At 40.2% G+C, this 20,039-nt stretch overlaps 1 protein-coding gene across 4 annotated transcripts in view; it reads right to left on the bottom strand.

The window, feature by feature from the left end:
• Rspo2 (R-spondin 2) overlaps nt 1–12,573 on the bottom strand; it is a 152,512-nt gene extending 139,939 nt beyond the window's left edge. For 2 of the 4 annotated variants that reach the window (XM_029469447.2, XM_029469448.2), the window contains exons 1-2: nt 12,114–12,573; nt 11,452–11,737 (exon numbers count right to left, since the gene is read on the bottom strand). In XM_029469447.2, coding sequence (XP_029325307.1) covers nt 11,452–11,566 — 115 coding nt within the window. In that variant the 5' untranslated portion in view covers nt 11,567–11,737; nt 12,114–12,573. Of the gene's footprint in view, nt 1–11,451 lie in introns of all 4 variants that reach the window. The other 2 variants (XM_021184055.3, XM_021184053.3) reach the window with 2 other exon arrangements.
• Between the last annotated feature and the right edge of the window lie 7,466 nt (nt 12,574–20,039).

Below are 20,039 nucleotides of genomic sequence, written 5' to 3'. Positions count from 1 at the left end.
TCACACTGAAGTCCAATCTACAAGGAGTTTTCCAGCTTTCTATGAATTCTCAGATAACATGTCTTAAAGGAAAGTAAACAGCCATTCATAATTGGCAGGATTCCATCAAGAGTCATACTGACTATGGCATGACTTGCTGCCAGGAATGGTCAAACATTCCTTCCCAAAACCACAATACACTAACCTCAACCAACCCACTAAGAGTGCTTTGGGAAACTGTCAAATGTCCACTTTATAGACATCAGTGGGGTTTTGTTGTTGTTTTGTTTCATTTGTCCTATTTAGGTGGTCTCCTGACTCCAGCAAAGTTTCTCCACCATGCTATGCTGGAATAGGTGGGTAGCAACCGATATCAAGTGAAAGAAAAGCTACAGAAAGAATAATTCTACCTTCTCTCCATCATTAGGTAGATATCGAGGTCCTTGAAGAAACAGAAAATTTGAGCAAGTTTGTTCATTCCATTCTTCTAACTTATCATAGTCCTATTATAGTTCAGAACTAGCATGTAAAAGCCCCTCACAGTACCCTATAAGCCTGACTTTAAGCATACATACACATACAAAGAGAAGGTACCTTTAAAACATCAACAAAAAGGTGCCAAAATTTAGCTTTAATTTTTTTAATAATTATTTATCTATTAACACACACACACACACCAAAGAGCAAGACTGCTTCATTTTAGGGCCTCCTTAGGTATGAGAAGTGGGAGCCTTGACTGAAATTCTCCGCAGTTAACTGTACCTTCAGCAAGTATGTCTGAGACAAAGCAGGGTATCAATGCCCATGGAATAGCTGAGAATAACAAATATAGTTATCTCAAAGGGATCTATCTTGGGGGGGGTGTATAAGATGTGTCATTCAATCACAGGATATATATTGTACTATGATTCAATTAATCCTCATGGAGAGAGTAGATTGGACATCCCAGTGGGACAAAGCCAAGTTGGGCTTCAAAGTCTTGTAGAAAAAGGAGGTGGGGGTAGCTACTATGCGAGATAACACTGACATCACATAAATCCTTGCACATTACAGGCCAGCTTCGAGTACCAGAAAGCAGTGTTAGAATACATATGAGGAGAAGAAGAATGAAGTAACAGATTTTAAACTATGACTTACATTTTATTACAAAAGATGGGGAAAGTACACCTTTTGAAAAAGGTAAATGTTATATTTTCATGTAAGATTAGATGACCATTTGCAAGCAGTAACATACGAAGGGTAACTGTTCGTGTGTAATAGATCCATCTATAAATATTAAAGAGAATTGAGCATTTGGAGTCCTTTAAGCAACTCCAAACTTTATCAACAGCTTACACTTTTAAGCATGCACTTTAATGGAAAATATTTAAATAATAATTTTAAATTAACATTTCTCTAATAGGGTACAGAAGCTGGTGTTTAATTGCAAACCAGGACAAATTCCAACTTTAATATCCATGTCACAGGCATTAAAACTGTAAGGGTTGTTTCTGGAAAGAAGATGAAGAACCCAAGCCAAAAGTGCTCGGGAAGAGTTAAAGCTTTAAGTACTCGCTGCTTTCGTTCCTCTAGCTAATGGCATCAAGATAATCACGTTATCAGTGGAGAGAGCAGAGCTGCCAAGGCAGAAAATAGGTACAGATCCTGCAGAACCTTAGGAACCAAGCAGGAAAAGAATGCAGAGTGTGCCCTCTATTGGTCTATACATCTTAATTGCTGAGGTGGTTTGATTCACAAGTTGTGGTTTCTTAGCAACAGGTAGGAGACAAAAGCCACTGTGGTACAAAAAAAATCATTTAGTGGGTTGATGCAGAAGTTGGGACCTAGTCTCAGCACACCATCCCAGAATACACGAGTAACAAACCCTGGCTCCCAGCATTCTGTAGACTGAGAGTTTGATGCATATGCTCATATTGTTACAACCTGGTGATCCAAATGGCTGCCTGAAAATTATAACAGAATTTTATATCATGATAACTATCTTGCTGTAGACAGAATGGATAGGTAGATAGATGTACCTTGTTCCTGGGATGAAATTAGATCCTTTAAGGTTTTAACAAATTCTCTTACCTTTAGTATAGTGTATAAGCTCTCTAGATGTTATGTAGAATTATCAATTATCATTTTTTAAATTCAAATGTGTTAACTGTGATTGTTTCAGTGTTGTTTCTTCAGGAAGGGATAGCCTTCTTTAAGTCTTACTTTTTGTATACCAGAAGCTGACACACAACAGTGGTACAACTGACATACAAATTAACATATGTGCATAACTGAAGAGCATGAAAACTTGACAGCATCATGGGCATCTCATATCCATGGAAGAGGAACTAGACTTTTCCCTGAGGCACTATTTCTTGTCTTTATGTAACTAGGTGAAAAGGGTATTTTGAAAGAGATGTGTGCTCTAAAGGAGGTCTTTGCTACTAGAAAGGTGAACTATTCTCTTTGAGGAAAAGGACTATGCCACAGTAATTATTTGCTGTGGCTTCTGCTGTGGCCTTATGGTAGATGTGCCCTAGAGAATGACTGAAACCCCACACAGGAATAAAAGCTTTTAGAAAACAAAATTTGCATCACTTTGAAGCAGCTATTAGATACTGTGTTCATTAAGGTTTATCCACTATTCAATTAACCAACATCTCTTAAACTATGAAAGGAAAGAATTAAAGCGAGCACTACCTGGACACTTTAGGGAAAGGCCTAGATCTACATTGCCTTCACATGTTCTGTCTCTTCATGTATTAGAAATAAGAAGTTGCTATAATTCATATATCAGATTGGTGAAAACATACCAATTTTGGAAGTTTTTATTATAATATATTTATGGTCCCTTAATTTCTCCAACCTTTACTTCCAATTATTTAATCTCAGTTCTTTATTAGTGTAATTATGAGGCATAAGGCATTTTGAGACTAATAACAGTCTCCAAACCTTCTGGATCAAAATTAAAATTTATTTCTATTTTTTGCAAATATTTATATAACAATAAATGTTGATTGAGTCTGAAGTGTTGGCATCTCATTATACCCATTCCGTTCTTAACAATTCACTTTACAGTTCACCTATTATCTTACTAAGCAGCTCACCATCCTTATCAAGCAAGCCCCACCCCCATGCAGCAATGAAATGCCAGAATTCTGACAGGAACTACGTAATCACACCCCATGTAGCCTCTTCACATCTACAAAGGAATTTGACTTCATACATACATGAGCATACCTGTGTCTCTCTGAGCTATGATTGTATGAATGTATTATATCAAAGTCACAAGTACCAAAATGAGGATTAAATTTTCTTGCAGTAATTTATCTAGTGCATTAGCATGAATGCCTTTTAAGAAAGTGCATATCTTCCAATTACTTTCTCCTCAATAATTTCTTCATTCATATGAATAAAGTAACCAGAGTGCATAACTCCATTGTTGCCCCTTTCTCTAAAGAGGTGTTTTTTTGAAATACAGGCACGCCTGCCTCAGGTGTTTCCCTACCATGTCCCCAAGTCAAAAGCCACTTAAGAAACAATCAAACTATCACTTGAATGACAGGTAGGTACCTGGATCCATATGCATGTGCTGATATACTGAGAATTTCAGGCATACAGTGTGTGCTGGCTGGGAACGCTCACAGACATCCAGAGTAAACAGTGAGGCAACAATAGGCAGTTAAGCACTAAAATTTGAAGTATGTATAAAACACTGTAAATTTTAAGTCACCAAAATTTCCTAGGGACAATGAAATCTACTCAATATCTATTTGTTGTGTAGGAAAGACTCTTTGGGGAACAAGGATTGTCAAGATGGCAGTACCATAGATACATCCATTGAGGATTATCATGTAATGCTATGAAATTAAATAGATATAATGTCACCGAGCCTTAGAAAAGATGAACAGGTACTTCCAGGAAGGCCATCAAAAGCAATGGTATTTTAACTGGCTAATATAGCATTTCAATAAAGCAAGTGAAGTACCCTGATGGAGTTTAACTATGTGATGCTTTAGTAGGCTGGGAGGAGGTTAGGAACATATTTCAATCAGAAGATGAGAACACTGACTACCACATAAAGAGATGCTACCCTTTGTGGGTAGGACAGCAGCTAGAGTGTTTGGGGTTTGTGGGCAAAAAATATGAGTAGATCTGTGGCTGCAAATGGTGCACATGGCAGCGTTCTAAAGGGCTGGGGTTTAGAAAACATAAAGCTGTTAGATAAGGAGGCTATGAGATCTAAGACAGGAAATATGCTTGGGAATGGAAAAGATACACTCACAAAACATAGATATATCTAAGGCATATTCTACAGTAAAGGATAGCTTCAACTGTTCAATTGAACTGATAGAATTTTAGACAGCAAAAGAAATGTCAAAACAAGAGCAAAGCTCACAGTTTTAACATACAGAAACCCCATGACTGGAAACCAGGAACACAAGCAAAGGCGCCTATCCAGGAAAGAGCCATGAGGAGGAAATAAGTTGTCAAGCCCAAGTTTACATAAAACATCCACCCAAGTATCAGAAGTTGTTGAGAAGTCTGAGTGTGCTGTAATCTGAAGCCAAAAATGAAAAGCTAAGAACTGAAGTTAAGCCTGGTTATGGAAGTAAGAGTTAAAGAAAAGCTATGGAAGGTAGATAGAGAGAATAAAGGTAAATAAATAAGAGGTACCATCTATTGTCAATAAGAATCAACAAACAGGGGTATATAGAAAACTGGAACTAAAACCTGGTGTCACTGGACAGAGGATGTAGCCCACACTAGAAAAAAAGAATAGGTTATCACCTGAGAGATGAGTACTGGAGATCAAAGTGAGATCATCAGGAAACACAGAGTACAAATGGCCATCCAGAAAACTTTTCTCCAGACTGTCAAGATGACTCAGTAGTTAAGAGTACTGGCTGCCTTTCTACAGGACCCACATGGCTAGTCACAACTGTCTGTAACTCAGTCTCAGAGGATCTGCATTCCTGGTCACCAGGTCCTAGGCACCAGTTACATATGTGGTACACAAACACACATGTAGGCAAAACACCCATATATATATACACATAAAATCATATTATAAAAGTATTTGGTTGGTTGGTTTGGTTGGCTGTGGAGAGTTGTTTGGATGCTTGGTTTTTTGAGACAGGTCCTGTTGTCCGTGTAGCCCTGGCTGTCCTTGAACTAGCTTTGAAGACCAGGCTGTCCTTGAACTGACAGATATCCTACTGCCTCAACCTCTGGAGTGCTAGGATTAAAGGTCTGTATCACCACTGCCTGGCCTATTATAAAGTTATATTTTAAAGATAACTTCAACAACTAAACCTCTGTTTTGCTATTAAAGAAAACTACTGTAAAAGTGAAGACCAATAATCTTGGATAGAAAAATCCAATCCTTTCTTGGATAGAAAAGGATGGAATTAGAAGCCAGGCTGTAACCAATTGCAAAGTGAATGATGCCCCCAAGATGACCAAGCAGAGTAAGCAGGAGAAGAAAACAAAGAAAAGGGAAGAAGATTGGAAAGTAATCATGACAAGAGAGGTGACTTAACAAGAGAAAGCAAAGGAATACATGTGACCTGTGACAGAGCAGTCAGTTATGAGAAGAAGTAGGTGGCCAGCAAGACAGGATAAGAAGGGAAAGGTCAGTGAGAGAGATTTGAGATGAACAAAGTATAATGACATATATGTGTGGAAAGGCCATAAGAAAGCTATTTATTGTGTATGTTAACTAAAAAATAACTCAAATCAAAACAGTGCAGAATACCTAGCAGCGTACAGAATACCTAAAAACTCTGATGGGAAGGAAGGTTCCAGAGGAGAGAAGAGAGGCAACACTGGACTTAGCAAGAAATAACAGCCTCATCTCATCACCCTACCATGGTCCTAATCTTTACATCCTAAAAGAAAAGCAAAAGGAAATGAAAGACAAGGGGAAATGAGCAAAAATATCATTTTAGTTCTAAAAAGCTAAATCCCCATTATAGAACCTTTTCTACTGTACTCTCTTCACACACAAAAAATGTGCATCTATAGACACCTTCATTATGATATATGCATATGTGTGTATATATATACATATATACATATATGTATACATACATATACATATATATACATATATACATAATATATACATATATATTATGTGTGTTATATGCATTTTAAGACCATAATTATCATCTGGTACATTTGTTTTCAGCTGAAACCATAATATGGCCCTCCCCTTGTGATTAGTCCTTGATTTGCTCTGGGTAAGGAGAAGGTAGGATAATGGCCCTAAAGACACCCTGAAAAGTACCAAAAATTTAAACATCTTCATCATCCCAAAGCTTAGCACTTCTTTTCAGCAGAGATTAACAGATCAAGCATTATATCAAAAGATTTGTCTGTTATCTATTTCCTGGACTTGGAGGGATAAGAGTGACTGTATCCAAAAAGAGGAAAAGAGATTTAAAGGCAGTCAGCTGGAATAAAAGAAATAAAAGAATAAGTAGCCTGGATAATCTATGAACTGGCCAGTCCCTGAATAAATCAGGAGGTAGGTTTGCATTAAGTAATGAGAAGTGTCATTTCTAACTTGTGATTGCTTCAATATTAGATGCTACTCGGGCTTTGTTTGAAGAGCAGATAAAGTAAGCCAGAATTAAATGGAAGGCTAGGAGAACGTCACCTATTCTGACTCCCTTCCAAATGTCAGTGGCAAATAAGATGTTGGTCTGAGCTCAGCAATCTCCTGACCTCCTTGTACTGGTTAAAACTCTGGCCAGAAAAAAATGATGCAATAATACTGGAAGCAAAAGCAGCCAATGAGGATGGGGGTTGGGGGTGGAAGAAAAGAAAAGAGAAGGAAAAAAAGAACATCTTTATTTTGAAAGTTAAACATCACATCAACTTTTCTGAACTACTTGGGAACTTAAAAAAAAAAAGCAAGCATACATACAAAATGTATTTTGAAGCTTTTAAGTGTAGGTTAATATGTTCCATGTGCTAGTTTGTATTTTTGAAAGGATACTGGAAGAAATAAGCCATTATTAAAAAGTACTTATGGAAAACAAATACCTTTACATCTCTTCATTAAACAATAAATGACAAACAAATTAATTTAGCTCTGTGCAGTTAAAGAGAAACTGTTTGTCTTTTTCTCCAACCTCAGCTTCCAGAAATACCACACCATTCGTGATAAACAAACCATTTTTGTAGAAGAAGCCAAAAGTAATTTTGTGAGCACAAGAGGTTATGGATGGAGGGGTGCTGGGAGCCTCTGAGAGAAAAGGTCACAAGCAACAGCACTTGGAGTGCCACACCCACCAGCCACACCAGTTACGGGTCCCTAAGCCTGGCTGCTCTCAAGAGCTTCCTCAATTTTGCTGAAAGAACCCAGATATAGCTGTCTCTTGTGAGACTATGCCAGGGCCTAGCAAACACAGAAGTGGATGCTCACAGTCAGCTATTGGATGGATCACAGGGCTCCCAATGGAGAAGCTAGAGAAAGTACCCAAGGAGTTAAAGGGATCTGCAACCCTATAGGGGGAACAACATGATGAACTAACCAGTACCCTGGAGCTCTTGTCTCTAGCTGCATATGTATCAAAAGATGGCCTAGTCGGCCATCACTGGAAAGAGAGGCCCATTGGACTTGCAAACTTTATATGCCCCAATACAGGGGAATGCCAGGGCCAAAAGAATGGGAATGGGTGGGTAGGGAAGTGGGGGGGGGGTAATGGGGGACTTTTGGGATAGCATTGGAAATGTAATTGAGAAAAATATGTAATAATTAAAAAAAAAAAGAAAAAAGAAATCTCTTCTCTGTGCACAGCCCAGACTCTGGCCACTCATGGCCACCATAGTCCAAACCTGGAAAATTCTATGAAACCATAATAAAGGTATATTTTACATTTTCTGTAATTAAGCTAAAAAATGTGGCTTATGATAAAGTAAGTAAATACAGCTAAAAAAAAACAAAAAAAAAAACCACCCATTTATGAACGCAGTTTACTCACAAGAACTCTAGACAGATAGTGGTGGTTAACAGTAGCTTGTAGGTACTGTTTACTAAGTGAAGAGGAAGGGGCTAACAACTGTGAGCAGTTACCATGGAGACGAAACATGAGTTGCCAATCAGTCTCCCCAAATATCAGCATGTGTGTCCCTTCTACAAGGATAGGCATTCTTACCACTGTGTTTGTGCCTAATTAATAAAATTGTTTCAGCTGGGCCCTATTAGGGACCATTAAATGCACTTTTATGAAATAAAGGGAGAAAGCTCAGTTGCAGTCTATGACGGTCTTCATGAGATAGTTTTGCCCCAAAGTTGATGAGAAATTTTATTTTCTCAATCCTCTGGTTATCTTTGGAATAAAACGTGGGGCTAAAGGATACATTTGCTCTCTATTTCAGACTGGATGCAATTGATTTTAACTGACTAAATGATCTGATCTCTGCCAAGGATTTTATTTCATTAAGAAAATGATATTAAGGAGCATCTGAGATCATGGAGCAGACTAAACATAATGCCAAAGAAGTTCTGAGAATATGCCACAGTGAAGGTTTGATTATTTGCAGATGGAATACAAAAAAAAAAAAAAAAAGAAAAAAAATCAGGTCCCAGGGGCAAGCCTAACCAATCCTGGTGCCATTGCTGCCTGCCTGCATCAGAGCACAAAGCCAAGGAAATAACTCATCTTTTATGCTACAGCACCTTTTTTTTTTAAGTAGTAATCACTTTTTTCCTAGAAGGTAATATTTAACTGCCACTATACAAAACAAAGGAGCAAGGGGAAATGTTGGTACCACAAAAGGCTCTAGCATGTCAACTGTCAGTATTGACACGATTTGGCTGGTAGACAGGCATTCACAAAAAAAAAAAAAAAAAAAAGAAAGAAAGAAAGAAAGAAAGAAAGAACACCAAACCTTAATTTAAATCAATCTCCTTTGGAAAAGCCAATTGTTTGGTATGCACAACAATTGGTATAGGATCAATCAGTGGACATGAGATCAATTAAAAGCAGCTTAAGTTTGTGAGGAGGGACAATTCACACAACTTGAGTTAGATCTCTATTCATTTCAATATGCTCACAATACAGTCCCTTAAGCTTCCTTGCAGGGCAGAAAAGCTACTATGACCCTGCGCTGTCTAGCCAGTCCTTTAAGTAGTTCCACTTTTAATTAAAAACACAGTGCACCCTTTGTTGGCACAGATAGTATGGTCACTTTAAAAACTGTAGTTATTTCAGGCATAAACTTGGGATTCAGGAAGAGACATCTGTTGAGGAAGAGAAAGCCAGAAACATACTTTGATAGACACTTTTTGAAACAGCCATACCCATTGACATGTACGTGAAAGCCTTCAAACTTTAGGAAATGACAAGGTTGCTCTGGCACACATTACTGCTGCACACTTTCTAAGTGGGTTTTTAAATGTCAGAGCTTGGGACTGTAGATGGCAATTGCTGCAAGAGATTTTTCAAAAGCAAGCTCTGAAACAAAATAGAATGTGATTCAGACAAGCAAGAAGGAAAGCACAGGCACAGAGCCTGGGAGATGGCCCTACAGGAGAAATAAAGGCATGCAGTATCGCCCCTGGCCGCAGGAGTGCTGTGATACCATTCTCCACTCAGCAGCATCTCCAGACTGTATCTCAGACAATGCCCCTAATTCTTCTGCACTCAAGCACAGGGGCCAGCAGTGTGAATCAGAAGTTCACCACTAAATTAGTCAGTCTTGTGATAGTCAGGAATGTGCTAAGGAGTTTTAGGTACTTCTGTATTTTGCAAACTTTATGAGCTTTGGTATTTTCAACAAAGTTGATTTCAATTCCAGTTTTCTTTAAAAGCAGACATAGCTTCTCCAAACACTGCAGACCACAATATAATCATCATCATCATCATAATAATAATGATAATAATGATGATGATATAAATATTGCCACATCTGCCGAACAACACCTGAAAACATAATAATGGCATGGAGAAAGGATCCTGTTGGAAGAGGTGAGAAGAGATGAAGAGTCACTTTTCAAAGTTGGGTAGCAACATCAAACTCTCCCAGCTTTTGAAGAGGACTTTCTCCATGATGTTTTATATGTAGTAACCTCTGAAATAAAGAAACATTCCTCAAATGTCAGAAATGATGCAAAAAAAAAAAAAAAAAAGACTGGGGTGGATGTATGTGTTCTTTATAATAAGCCAGAGACACATAGCAAATAAAAAAACACTGGTTCGTTGATTGTCACACACCATGGATGACCTGAAGTTTTGCTCTGGAATAGGCCAAGCTCTTCAGCTCATGAGAAAAGCTTAATGCCCCCTCAAAATGTCAACAACAACACTGATACCTCCAAAACTAGCTGCAGGGCCAGAGTCTTTATCCCACCAGAGTCATTTATAGCCTGGAAAAACAAAGTCAAGGTCTCCAAGCCTCATGACAAACTATCAGTGTAAAAAAGACCAAATTGGTGGTCAGACAACTGACTCTCATCAGGTGCTAACAAAGGGCTGTTGTACACGGGCCCTGTGCTAGTACTTCAACGCTATGCCCGTGTGATGCTGTACATGTTTACGTCCCTACAGAAAACTTCATTGTGTCTGGCTCAAAAATGCCCTTGGTTTAGTCGCCGCTCCCCAGTAAGACTGGAAGACAGGAGTCCAGAATTATGTGCAAACTAAAGTTGAATTCTCTGAAATCTTTCTGGAGGCTTCCATCTGCCTTCACCCTTCACACAAGTGATGGAGAAGCGAGCATTTAAAAAGACTCACATGAATCTCATTGAGTGCAAAACCCTTCCCAGAAACTGCCGCTTTTGAGAATACAAACAGGGCAATGTGGGCTTATTTTTAACAAACATTCACGCTGTAGGGGAGAACTCCCTGAGAAAGCCAGAGTAGGAGTCGCTACTTAATTCATTAAATTCCCATCTCTGCTAGGGTTCCGGAAAAGTGGAACAGTGTTGCTTTTTTTTTTTCTCCGCAACTCAGGTTCTCCCATGCAACTTGACATTTCTCCCCAACAACACCCCCTGCCCCCCGCCCTCTCCCCTCCCCTACACACACACACACACACACACACACACACACACACACGCCAGACCATGTCTAAAATTATCTGGGGCAGGATTTAGGGCACACGTGGGTTGGGAAATTAAAGACACTTGGACTTCAAGGAAGATGATTAAGAAGACAAAAGGAGAAAACTAGAAAAATGGTGCCACATAAGAAATATGATCCAAAGAAGAGTTCAGGAGAGGTGGCACAGAGTGTGAACCACATGATAAATCCCTGGGCGCTTGCGGGAGGGAAGCCCAGCACATCAAGCTCCCTATGCTTCTAAGGTCTCACCGCACCTACTAGGGACAGAAGGAAGCTTTCTGTGTCGCTCTGAGACCCTGAGAATGGTCAGTTGTAGCCCACACAAAAACTGGGGTGCAAAGCACAGTCCTGTCCCTCGAGTCCCCAAAGCCTAAATGTGAATAAGCACTCCCACCCACTCAGGAACTCCACGCACCTTCAGCCGAGCGCGACCCACCTCGCTTATTGCGTCTCCATCGGTTGCCTTGGCACTGGCTGTAATCCATACAGTTCAGAATGATGAGGGCAAATGAGAAAAGGCAAAAACGCATCTGGACGGTCGGGCTGGGGAGAGACACCTCTCAAAAGTCGAGGAAATGATGGGCTCCTGGAAGGAGACAGTGCGGGTCGCGCTCCTAGGGAGGACTCAGAGACAGATGTCACTGCCCTGGGGCTGCAATGATCAATTTGGCTCGATGAGCATCTCTCCCTCCACGGTGAACCTGGGAGAGGAGGAAAAGAGAAGCTGGGTGGGTGGAGGACTGAGAGAACCCGGAGGAGGTACCTGCACCTTCGCGCCTCTTAGTTTAAAGAAAGGAGGGAGGGAGGACGCGAACTCACTGGCACGACCCACGCAGCAGTTTAACGCAGATGGCACAGCTGCAGGAGACTTGGAGAGGAAGGTGATTACAATCAGTGAATTAGCAACCTCTGCCGAGCAGTGCCTTCTGACCCTGGGGAAAGGGCGTTGTGCGAGCTCTGCAGAAGGAAAGGCACTCTAGAAGCAGCCGAGCGCAGGGCTTTCAAGGGGCGCTCTGAAGCCTTTCGCTCCCCGGATGGGCTATCCCAGCGCCCCAGCACCAGGTGTGGATCGCCTACCGTGCGCTCCTGTCTCTCGGGCTGCACGGCGTGCCTAGGCGCGGCGCTCCATGCCAGGCTCTGGAAGCGAGCCGGGCTGTTTGGTCAGCACGTGGGCTCGGAAAAAGTTTGCCGACACCCGCCAGGAGCTCTTGGCAGCTTTAGGATTCCGCCGGCTGCAGAAGGGTCCGTGGACCTCTCGGGTCCTCCGGGCTGGTGGCGCCTAGCAAAAGCGCGCGGCCGGGCAAGCGCGACCGCAGGCGCTGAGATGCTGGGTCTCTGCCTGCGAGAGCGATTCCTAGGCGAGGGGCGCGTCCACTCTCTTCTTGGTGTCCGGGTCTAGTCGCTGCTCCCAGGGCTCTCTCCACCACCACTTCACAGCTGAAGTTTCTCGCTGCCTGAGCAAGGGGAGACAGAACACTGCCCGGAGGCCGAAGGGATGTGGCCAGCGCACTTTCCGATGGAGATGCAGACAAGCTAAGGCTCGGGATGCTTCTATAAGTAGGTGGTGCTGTGGTCCAAGACATCTAAAGCCAGGCTGCCTCAGAGTTCCTGGGTCCTAAAGCCAGAAACGCTCGGGTTTCCCTGAGGTCCTAAAGAGTACTGACAGCATGCAGAGAGCTTCGTGTAAGAAAAATAATGCTCACCCGGCTTTCCCAGAGGGATTGTCTAAAGTGAAGAGCACCTAGGGTGAGCGATATGGCCTGCCCTTGCTGTTCACACCCAACGTGTCCTCTCGGGAACAATGGGGTCGATTCCCACCTCACCAATTAGCCTTTCTCCAGAAGAATTTGATGGGTACCTTCTACTTTCCTCCTGAGCGCCAGGATGAGACTGCTGCTTCTGAAAAACACTTCAGCCATTTTTTTTTTAACAAGAAGACAAACCTCTGCCCTTTTCCCAAAATTTAAATCCTAGCCCTGCTCTGAAGGCAGATTTCCCCAGATCCAAGAAATTCAAACGCATGCTCAGTTTAAGGAGTAAGTTTAGTATTTCCCATTGCCTTTACCTTTCCACACAGCTGGGTTTTTTTTTCCTTTACTTTATTTTTTCGCAACAGATTTCACAAACATATGTGATACTTTGCAATACTCAAAAAATTGGGAGCTTTCTTCTTCAGAAATCGAATGTTCTTAATCTTTACCCCTCCTTTGTTTCCCAAGGTCTGAATTAAACTTCAAATGCCCTGAGTTGGAAAACTACTTACTATATCATTCATTAAAAACATTAGGTGCTACCAATTTTAATCTAGTGAAATCTTCTGCCATACATTCATTACTATTGGGAATAATGTATTTCCTCTTTGAACAAAAGATAAGAATCTATAATGTTAGACATGGCAATATAGGGAAATAATGTATGTCTTCTTTGAGCAAAAGATAAGAATCTATAATATATTAGACATGGCAATATAGACGTCTCTTTAAATGTGTTACTAGGCACGTTGTTACTGTAGCTTTTTAGTGGCTGTTGGTTGGTTTTATTTTTGAGATTGGGTTATAGCCCAGGCCAGCCTGGAACTCATCCTAGTAAGGCTGACCTAGAATTCCCAATCGCTCTGCCTCCACCACCTAAGAGCTAGGATTACAAACACATGCCCAGTCCAGGCTCCATAATAACATTTTGTACTATTTCAATTCTCCTTTTTGTTCCTTTAGTTTCTGTATGTGCTCAGAAATTTGAACTGAAGAATCATATAGAAGTAATGGGGGCTTTAATAGCCATGTTTATTAATCACTCCACTGTTGGCTGTGATATTTCTGTTCTAGGAATTGGGGTCCCTGAGAATGACTAAGTGAGCCAGAGTTGAAGTTACTGGTGCCGTTTCCTTGATAAGAAAATTGAGCCATGAGACTTGCCCACAGGGTGCAAACTTCTGACAGGACACATGGAAGCAGTTACATTGACCCAGCTTCTCAAATCCTCAACTTTTATTAAATATATATATATATATTTAGTATGTGTGTGTGTGTGTGTTTGTGTGTGTGTGTGTGTGTGTGTGTTGGTGTTTTGCCTGCATGTGTGCAAGTATGTTGCATGTGTTCCTGGTCCCTTTCAAGGCCACAAGAGGGTGTCAGATCTTCAGGGAATAGACTTACAGACAGTTGTCAGTCGACATGTGGATGCTGGGAATTGAACCCTCAGTCCTCTGGAAGAGCACACAGTGTTCTTAACTGTTGACATTTTATCACAAAATTTGGAAATGACCGGAAACAACTCAGCATAGGCTATTCTCTCTCCAGCTTGATAAGCAGCACTCTCTCCTCTCACCTAGTGTGCTGTCCTATAAGGATGAAATTCAAGAGAGGAAAGAAAATGCTTCCCTAAATAAGCTTCCTGGTTCCTGCATAGCTCTGAACACACTTAAGATTGATATATTTGTCAGCGACCATTCAAAGGAGCACAAACACAAAGGTATGTAGCACTACTTTACTGGGTTACTGTACACGGTTATCTGGATCTCCATTTCTTTGGCAGTAGTTTCAGGAAATTAGACCAAGTTCCCTTTCACCTCTTCTACCTAAAATCCATCTTTTAGGAATTTGCCATGGGGTCTAAGGAGTCTGAGAGCAAAGTCATCAGTGAATAGATTGGATTTATGGGCTGCTTATCCCCTAATACTTCAGAATGTCGCTCCTTTGGGTTGCCCTGTCTTAACCTGAAATATTTTAGAATGGCCAGCTTCAGTGTTCAATGTGTGAGAAAAGAATTTAACACATCACTTTTGCAGCCTATGGTCAAATGTGTTTAAACACACACACACACACACACACACACACACACACACAAAGATAGACACTGGGAGAAAAGATGCGTGAGTATGTTTTGATCATATTCTGGTCTCTTCCATCTTTGTAAAAGATAGAACATAACCTTAAAGTCTGTCACAATGCTGTATTTAAAGACTTAGGCTTGATTTTTGATACAAACTTATCCGTATAAAATCTTTTCCTTGTCCCCACACTAAGTATTTATTTCAAGAATCTAGGATCAGTCTCCCACTTAAAGCTTAGCCTCACTGGATCCCAAACTGTGAAAGATCTTAATCCCGTACGTATCTTTGCTTCCTTTTATTTCTGAGCTCAGAATGTGCTGTTGTTAGAGCTGGTGGTTCACAGTCACTCCATTCTGGAGACAAGAGATATTTTCTTCTAGTTGATTGGTTACATTAAGGAGCTTTGTAAATAGGTGTGTGCCCAGTGTTTGTTTACAAAACACACTGATGAGGCATACTCCACATCATTCACTGTTGTCAGAATGGCTCTCTCCCTTGGAAACAGTTTATTCTTGAAAACCCTTTTGAGTTATGAGTCCACTTCCACACTTCCAAAGCTGAATATATTCTTAATAAAATATGGGTGCCTATCAATCAAATGGGTGTATTTATGCATGCCATGTTCTTACGTTTAACGGTTTCTCATGGCTCTTTCTCCTTTCAGCTAGAAGGTTGAAAGAACAGGAGTGTGAGATATCTCAGGTGGCTGGAAATTCTTGTGTCTTTTATTTTGTATCATTCATTCAGATAGCTTAAGTTTTCAGTTCTTGAAAACTACCCTCCTGTCTAAGCCCCTGGCATCTCCCTCTCCCAGGCAGCCTGTTCTCTTTCTTAGAGCGTGTTGTTTTAGTATAGCTTCCCACATTTGAGTAGATGTTCAGAGGTAAATCCTTTAGCTATTTTTGTGCTTGCCAATCAATGTGTGTGTGTGTGTGTGTGTGTGTGTGTGCTCACATATATGTGAATCTATGTGCATTTACACATGTGTTCTTACCTCTTTTGCATCCTAGTGTCTCTCTTTGGAGCGACATGGATACTAATTCAGACCTCAATGTTTTAAGTGTGCCTTGGAGTTCAGTTCACTGTCATTTTTTTTTTCCTTTCATGAAACCATGTATATTTGCATTTTATTTAGTCAGTTCCCTACATTGTCTCTTTTTCTCTCATTTTAAAAAGTACTGCTTCACATGATTTTACATGATAAATTCTTAAAACTAGGAATGTTGAACTGGACAGTTGCACATACCACATACCTTTGTGTTCTCTGTCTCTGCCTCTCTCTCTCTCTCTCTCTCTCTCTCTCTCTCTCTCTCTCTCTCTCTCCTTTCTGTGTGTGTGTGTTTCCTTCAAATTGCTTCCATAAAGATTTAATGATATTTCCTTGTACGAAAATACTTTCTCACTAAAAAACAAACAATACATTTCTTTTTTTTAAGAATTATTTATTTTATGTATGAGTACACTAGAGTTGTCTTCAGACACACCAGAAGAGGGCATCAGATCTCATTACAGATGGCTGTGATCCACCATGTGGTTGCTGAGAATTGAACTTAGGTCCTCTGGAAGAGCAATCAGTGCTCTTAACTGCTGGGCCACCTCTCCAGCCCCAACAATACATTTCTTAATTATTAGTAACCAAAGTGGCTTTGTGGGCTGGAGAGATGGTTCAGTGTTTGGGAGCATGGGCTGCTCCTTTAAAGGACTATGGTTCAACTCCCAGCACCCATGCGGCAGCTTACAGCTATCTGTTAACTCTAATTCCAGGGATCTGACACCTTCTCACAGACATACATGTGGGCAAAACACGATCGCACATAAAATAAGAATAAATTACTTTTTTTTTCAGTGTGCTTTGCAACAAAGTTTTAACTAGTAATTCTTGGCTTTTAAACAAAGCCATGCGTCCCTAGTATGTGTAAATCATTTTATTTCCTTTTCAGTTATCTCTCTGAAGATGTAATATATTCCTTCTCTATTGTCTTATTACTGTCTTTTGTGTTGTAAAATATAGCCTGTTAATACAAATTATGTCTTCTGATTTGAGTTGAAAGTATGTTTCTTTTCTGTGTGTCTTTTGCCTTTTCACAGTGGTTTTTATGTATATTAGTATAAATGAAGAAAACCTTAGAGAATGTGTTGGAGTGGAGTTTGTCAGTCTTCCCCTCACATAGGCTACAGCTGGCAGAATACTGCCCATGGCATTGCTTCACAGTCACATTCAGGAGGTGGCAGACACATAGTTTCCGCAGCATACAGAGAATGCTCATGATTGATCTCCTGTCTGCACGACAGGGCTAGAGTAGGACAGACTCAGCTTTTTCTGAATCTTGAGTGTTTATGTTCACAGATTTGGTTGAATTTGGCACTGACTCTTGCTTTCATTCACTGACTGATTCAGAGTCTCTTATCTTTTATGTTATCAGATATTCATAGTCCCAGACTAAAGTTTCCCACAATGTTTTTATTCATTGTTGATATTTGTTAAGGGTACATGTAGTATTACAGGCTGGGACAATTTTGGCATTTTGTGCTGTTGTGTCAGTATGGATTATGGAAATTTTTCCTCTTAAATATGTTAAATGTTCATTTTCCTACCTACATGAGATAGTATGTGCTCATGTATTATATTTGTGTAGATAAGTTAAATTAATAAGAAAAATTTTCACCAACGTCACAGATCAGCTCTTATCTGGCCCAACTTGTTGTTTTAAAAAGTCCCACCATAATTACTTATTTAATGTTTTTAAAATGTATAAATGTTTGATTCTCCAAAAGCTAGTCCTGCCTCTTGAGAACTCATCTCTATGCTGATGTGATAACTCCTATTTCTTGATTTTGTTCTCCGTCTCCTGGAAATAATTTAGAAGGCCATATTGTTGATTCTAAAGAAAATCCAGATCAGACCAGATCACTAGAGTAAGCTCAAGATCTGACCTGAAAATTTAAAGTTATTTCCCTTCTCTAATCGTCTGTGTCCTCACACTTTTTAGCTGCATCACTTCAGTATTCTTGTGTGTGACTGCAGCTTTTGGAAGCAAACATTATTGTGAAAACAAGAGATACATGGAGATTCTCAGTTATCTAAGACTTGGGTTCAATTTTCACTACTATGAATGGGGTATCTCTTCCACTCTGTTTGCACAATAGCTAATCTGTTTGTGGTGTGGCTGGGATAAACAACTGAGCAGATAACATCCTCCCCAGAACTTCTCAGTCTTACCATCTACGGCAGATACACCATTTCAAACACCATCTTCAAGGGCAGGCAGACTTACAGCTCACCCTCAGTAAGTGAGTGGAGGCTCTTGGCAGGCAGTTCCTGTGCTACCCTCATTGCTTCTTCCAGTTTGTTTCCATCTTTATTTTACCTTCACTGTGGTTTTGTTGCTTTTTAGGTGTATTTTACCTTGTAATGTTAAATGGATTTCTAGAAGCCACTATGTTGAGCCAATATGGAGGAAATGTTTTAAATATTATAGAAAAATATACATTAGTAAGAAAACTAATAGGGGGTTCTTTGAGTTCCTGAAGACAACTACTCTATTCAAAATAGAACTGAGAAAATATGCATGAGATGAACCTGGGGGCTGATTAGCCCCACTGGGAGATAGAATCAAGTGAGTGAGAGAGAGAGACAGACAGACAGACCAAATGTTCATAAACATCCCTCCTTGTGGTGGAACCCTCCTTGTCATAGACCACAGTGATAATATTTGGGGTCATCAAAAATTAACTTTAAAGTAGTATCTGAGGGTCCCCCCAAAGTCTAGTTATTTCCCCTTCTTGAACATGGTCATCTAAGTAAATGACCCTAACTCTTACTAAGGATGGACAGGAGAAAGATTTATAGTTTTATATTTGGCTTCATCTATTAAAGAAGTCTGGATCTGTGAACTGGCTCAAACCTGACTGAGCCTCTGTGGTGAAGTTATAGTTATAAGCCACACATACTGTTTCTCTGTTATACAAATCAGATAAGGTATTGACTGTCCAGTATAATAGATAAAATTGTTTTCTTAGTTATAAAAATAGATTAAATGGTCATAAATAGTCTTTTTACTTTATACAAGTATCAAATATCAATATTTGCTTGCTCCTGTTATTCTGCTGGATCACACAGATGTGTGGATTGTGCTTAACTTGGTATCCAAATTTTAGATTGAAAATTATAAGCCGGGTGTTGTGATGCATGCCTGTATTCCAAGTACCATTGACAACTGTCAAAAGTTTGAGGTCAGCCTGATCTACATAGTCAATGTCATACCAGCCAGGCTAAATAGCAAAACCTCATTTCAGTAAACCAAAAGAAGTAAATATAAGGTATGATAGTGTGGTGTAGCTAAACAAAGATGCTATCACCAGACAAAGAGCCATGTGAGCAGGATGTGTTCTCTTCTGCAAACATTGCCGTGTCTCTATGTACATATGTAGTCATTGTATGTGGAAGCATAAATTCACCTTTGTGTTTGGGAATTTAATGTGATTAAGAGGTGTCCACTGCATACCAGAGTGTCAAGAAACAAACTAATATGATATATACTGTGACATCTGGATTAATGTGGGAACAATTTTCCCCAAATCTCCACCTGCATATTTTGAGACAGAGTTGGATAAGAGAGAAAGAGAGAGAGAGAGAGAGAGAGAGAGAGAGAGAGAGAGAGAGAGAGAAATTGACATGAAATTGGTCCAAGCAGCAGAAATAAAATATTTCATCCTATTTGAAATTTATTTCCAGAATGAAGTAATGAGAAAGAAATGCTGAGGTCCGCAGACAGAGTAGCTTAAACCCACTCTCTTTGGCTCTCCATTTAAACTTTCCCCCTGACTCCTGGCCATTCAAATCTACCAGATACCAGGACCACCACTGGAGACCAGCTGTAAAGAACTGTAGCTCTTCTCTATTGTGCCCACAAATCCCACTCCTGTTACCACATGCAGTACTTATATGTATAGCTCAGACGTTTGCCTTTCCTGGTCTTCCCCTTTCCTTCCAGAACTTCAAATCCTCAGTTCCAGTGGTAGCAGTGTAGGCTCTAATTCCTATGGTGACATTCTTCTAATTTTTTTAAATGATTAGCATACAAAGAGACAAGTCTTGTTATAGTATTTTCAAATATATATCTTCATGCTCCCTCCTGTCCTTCCCTGTGCCCTTCCCACTCTGACTGGTT

This window comes from Mus caroli, unplaced genomic scaffold, assembly GCF_978045245.1.
Source record: "Mus caroli unplaced genomic scaffold, Mus_caroli_1 scaffold_16, whole genome shotgun sequence".
Lineage (NCBI taxonomy): Eukaryota > Metazoa > Chordata > Mammalia > Rodentia > Muridae > Mus > Mus caroli.
Note: the sequence above shows the minus strand (reverse complement) of the source record. Positions and strands in the feature narration are given on the sequence as shown.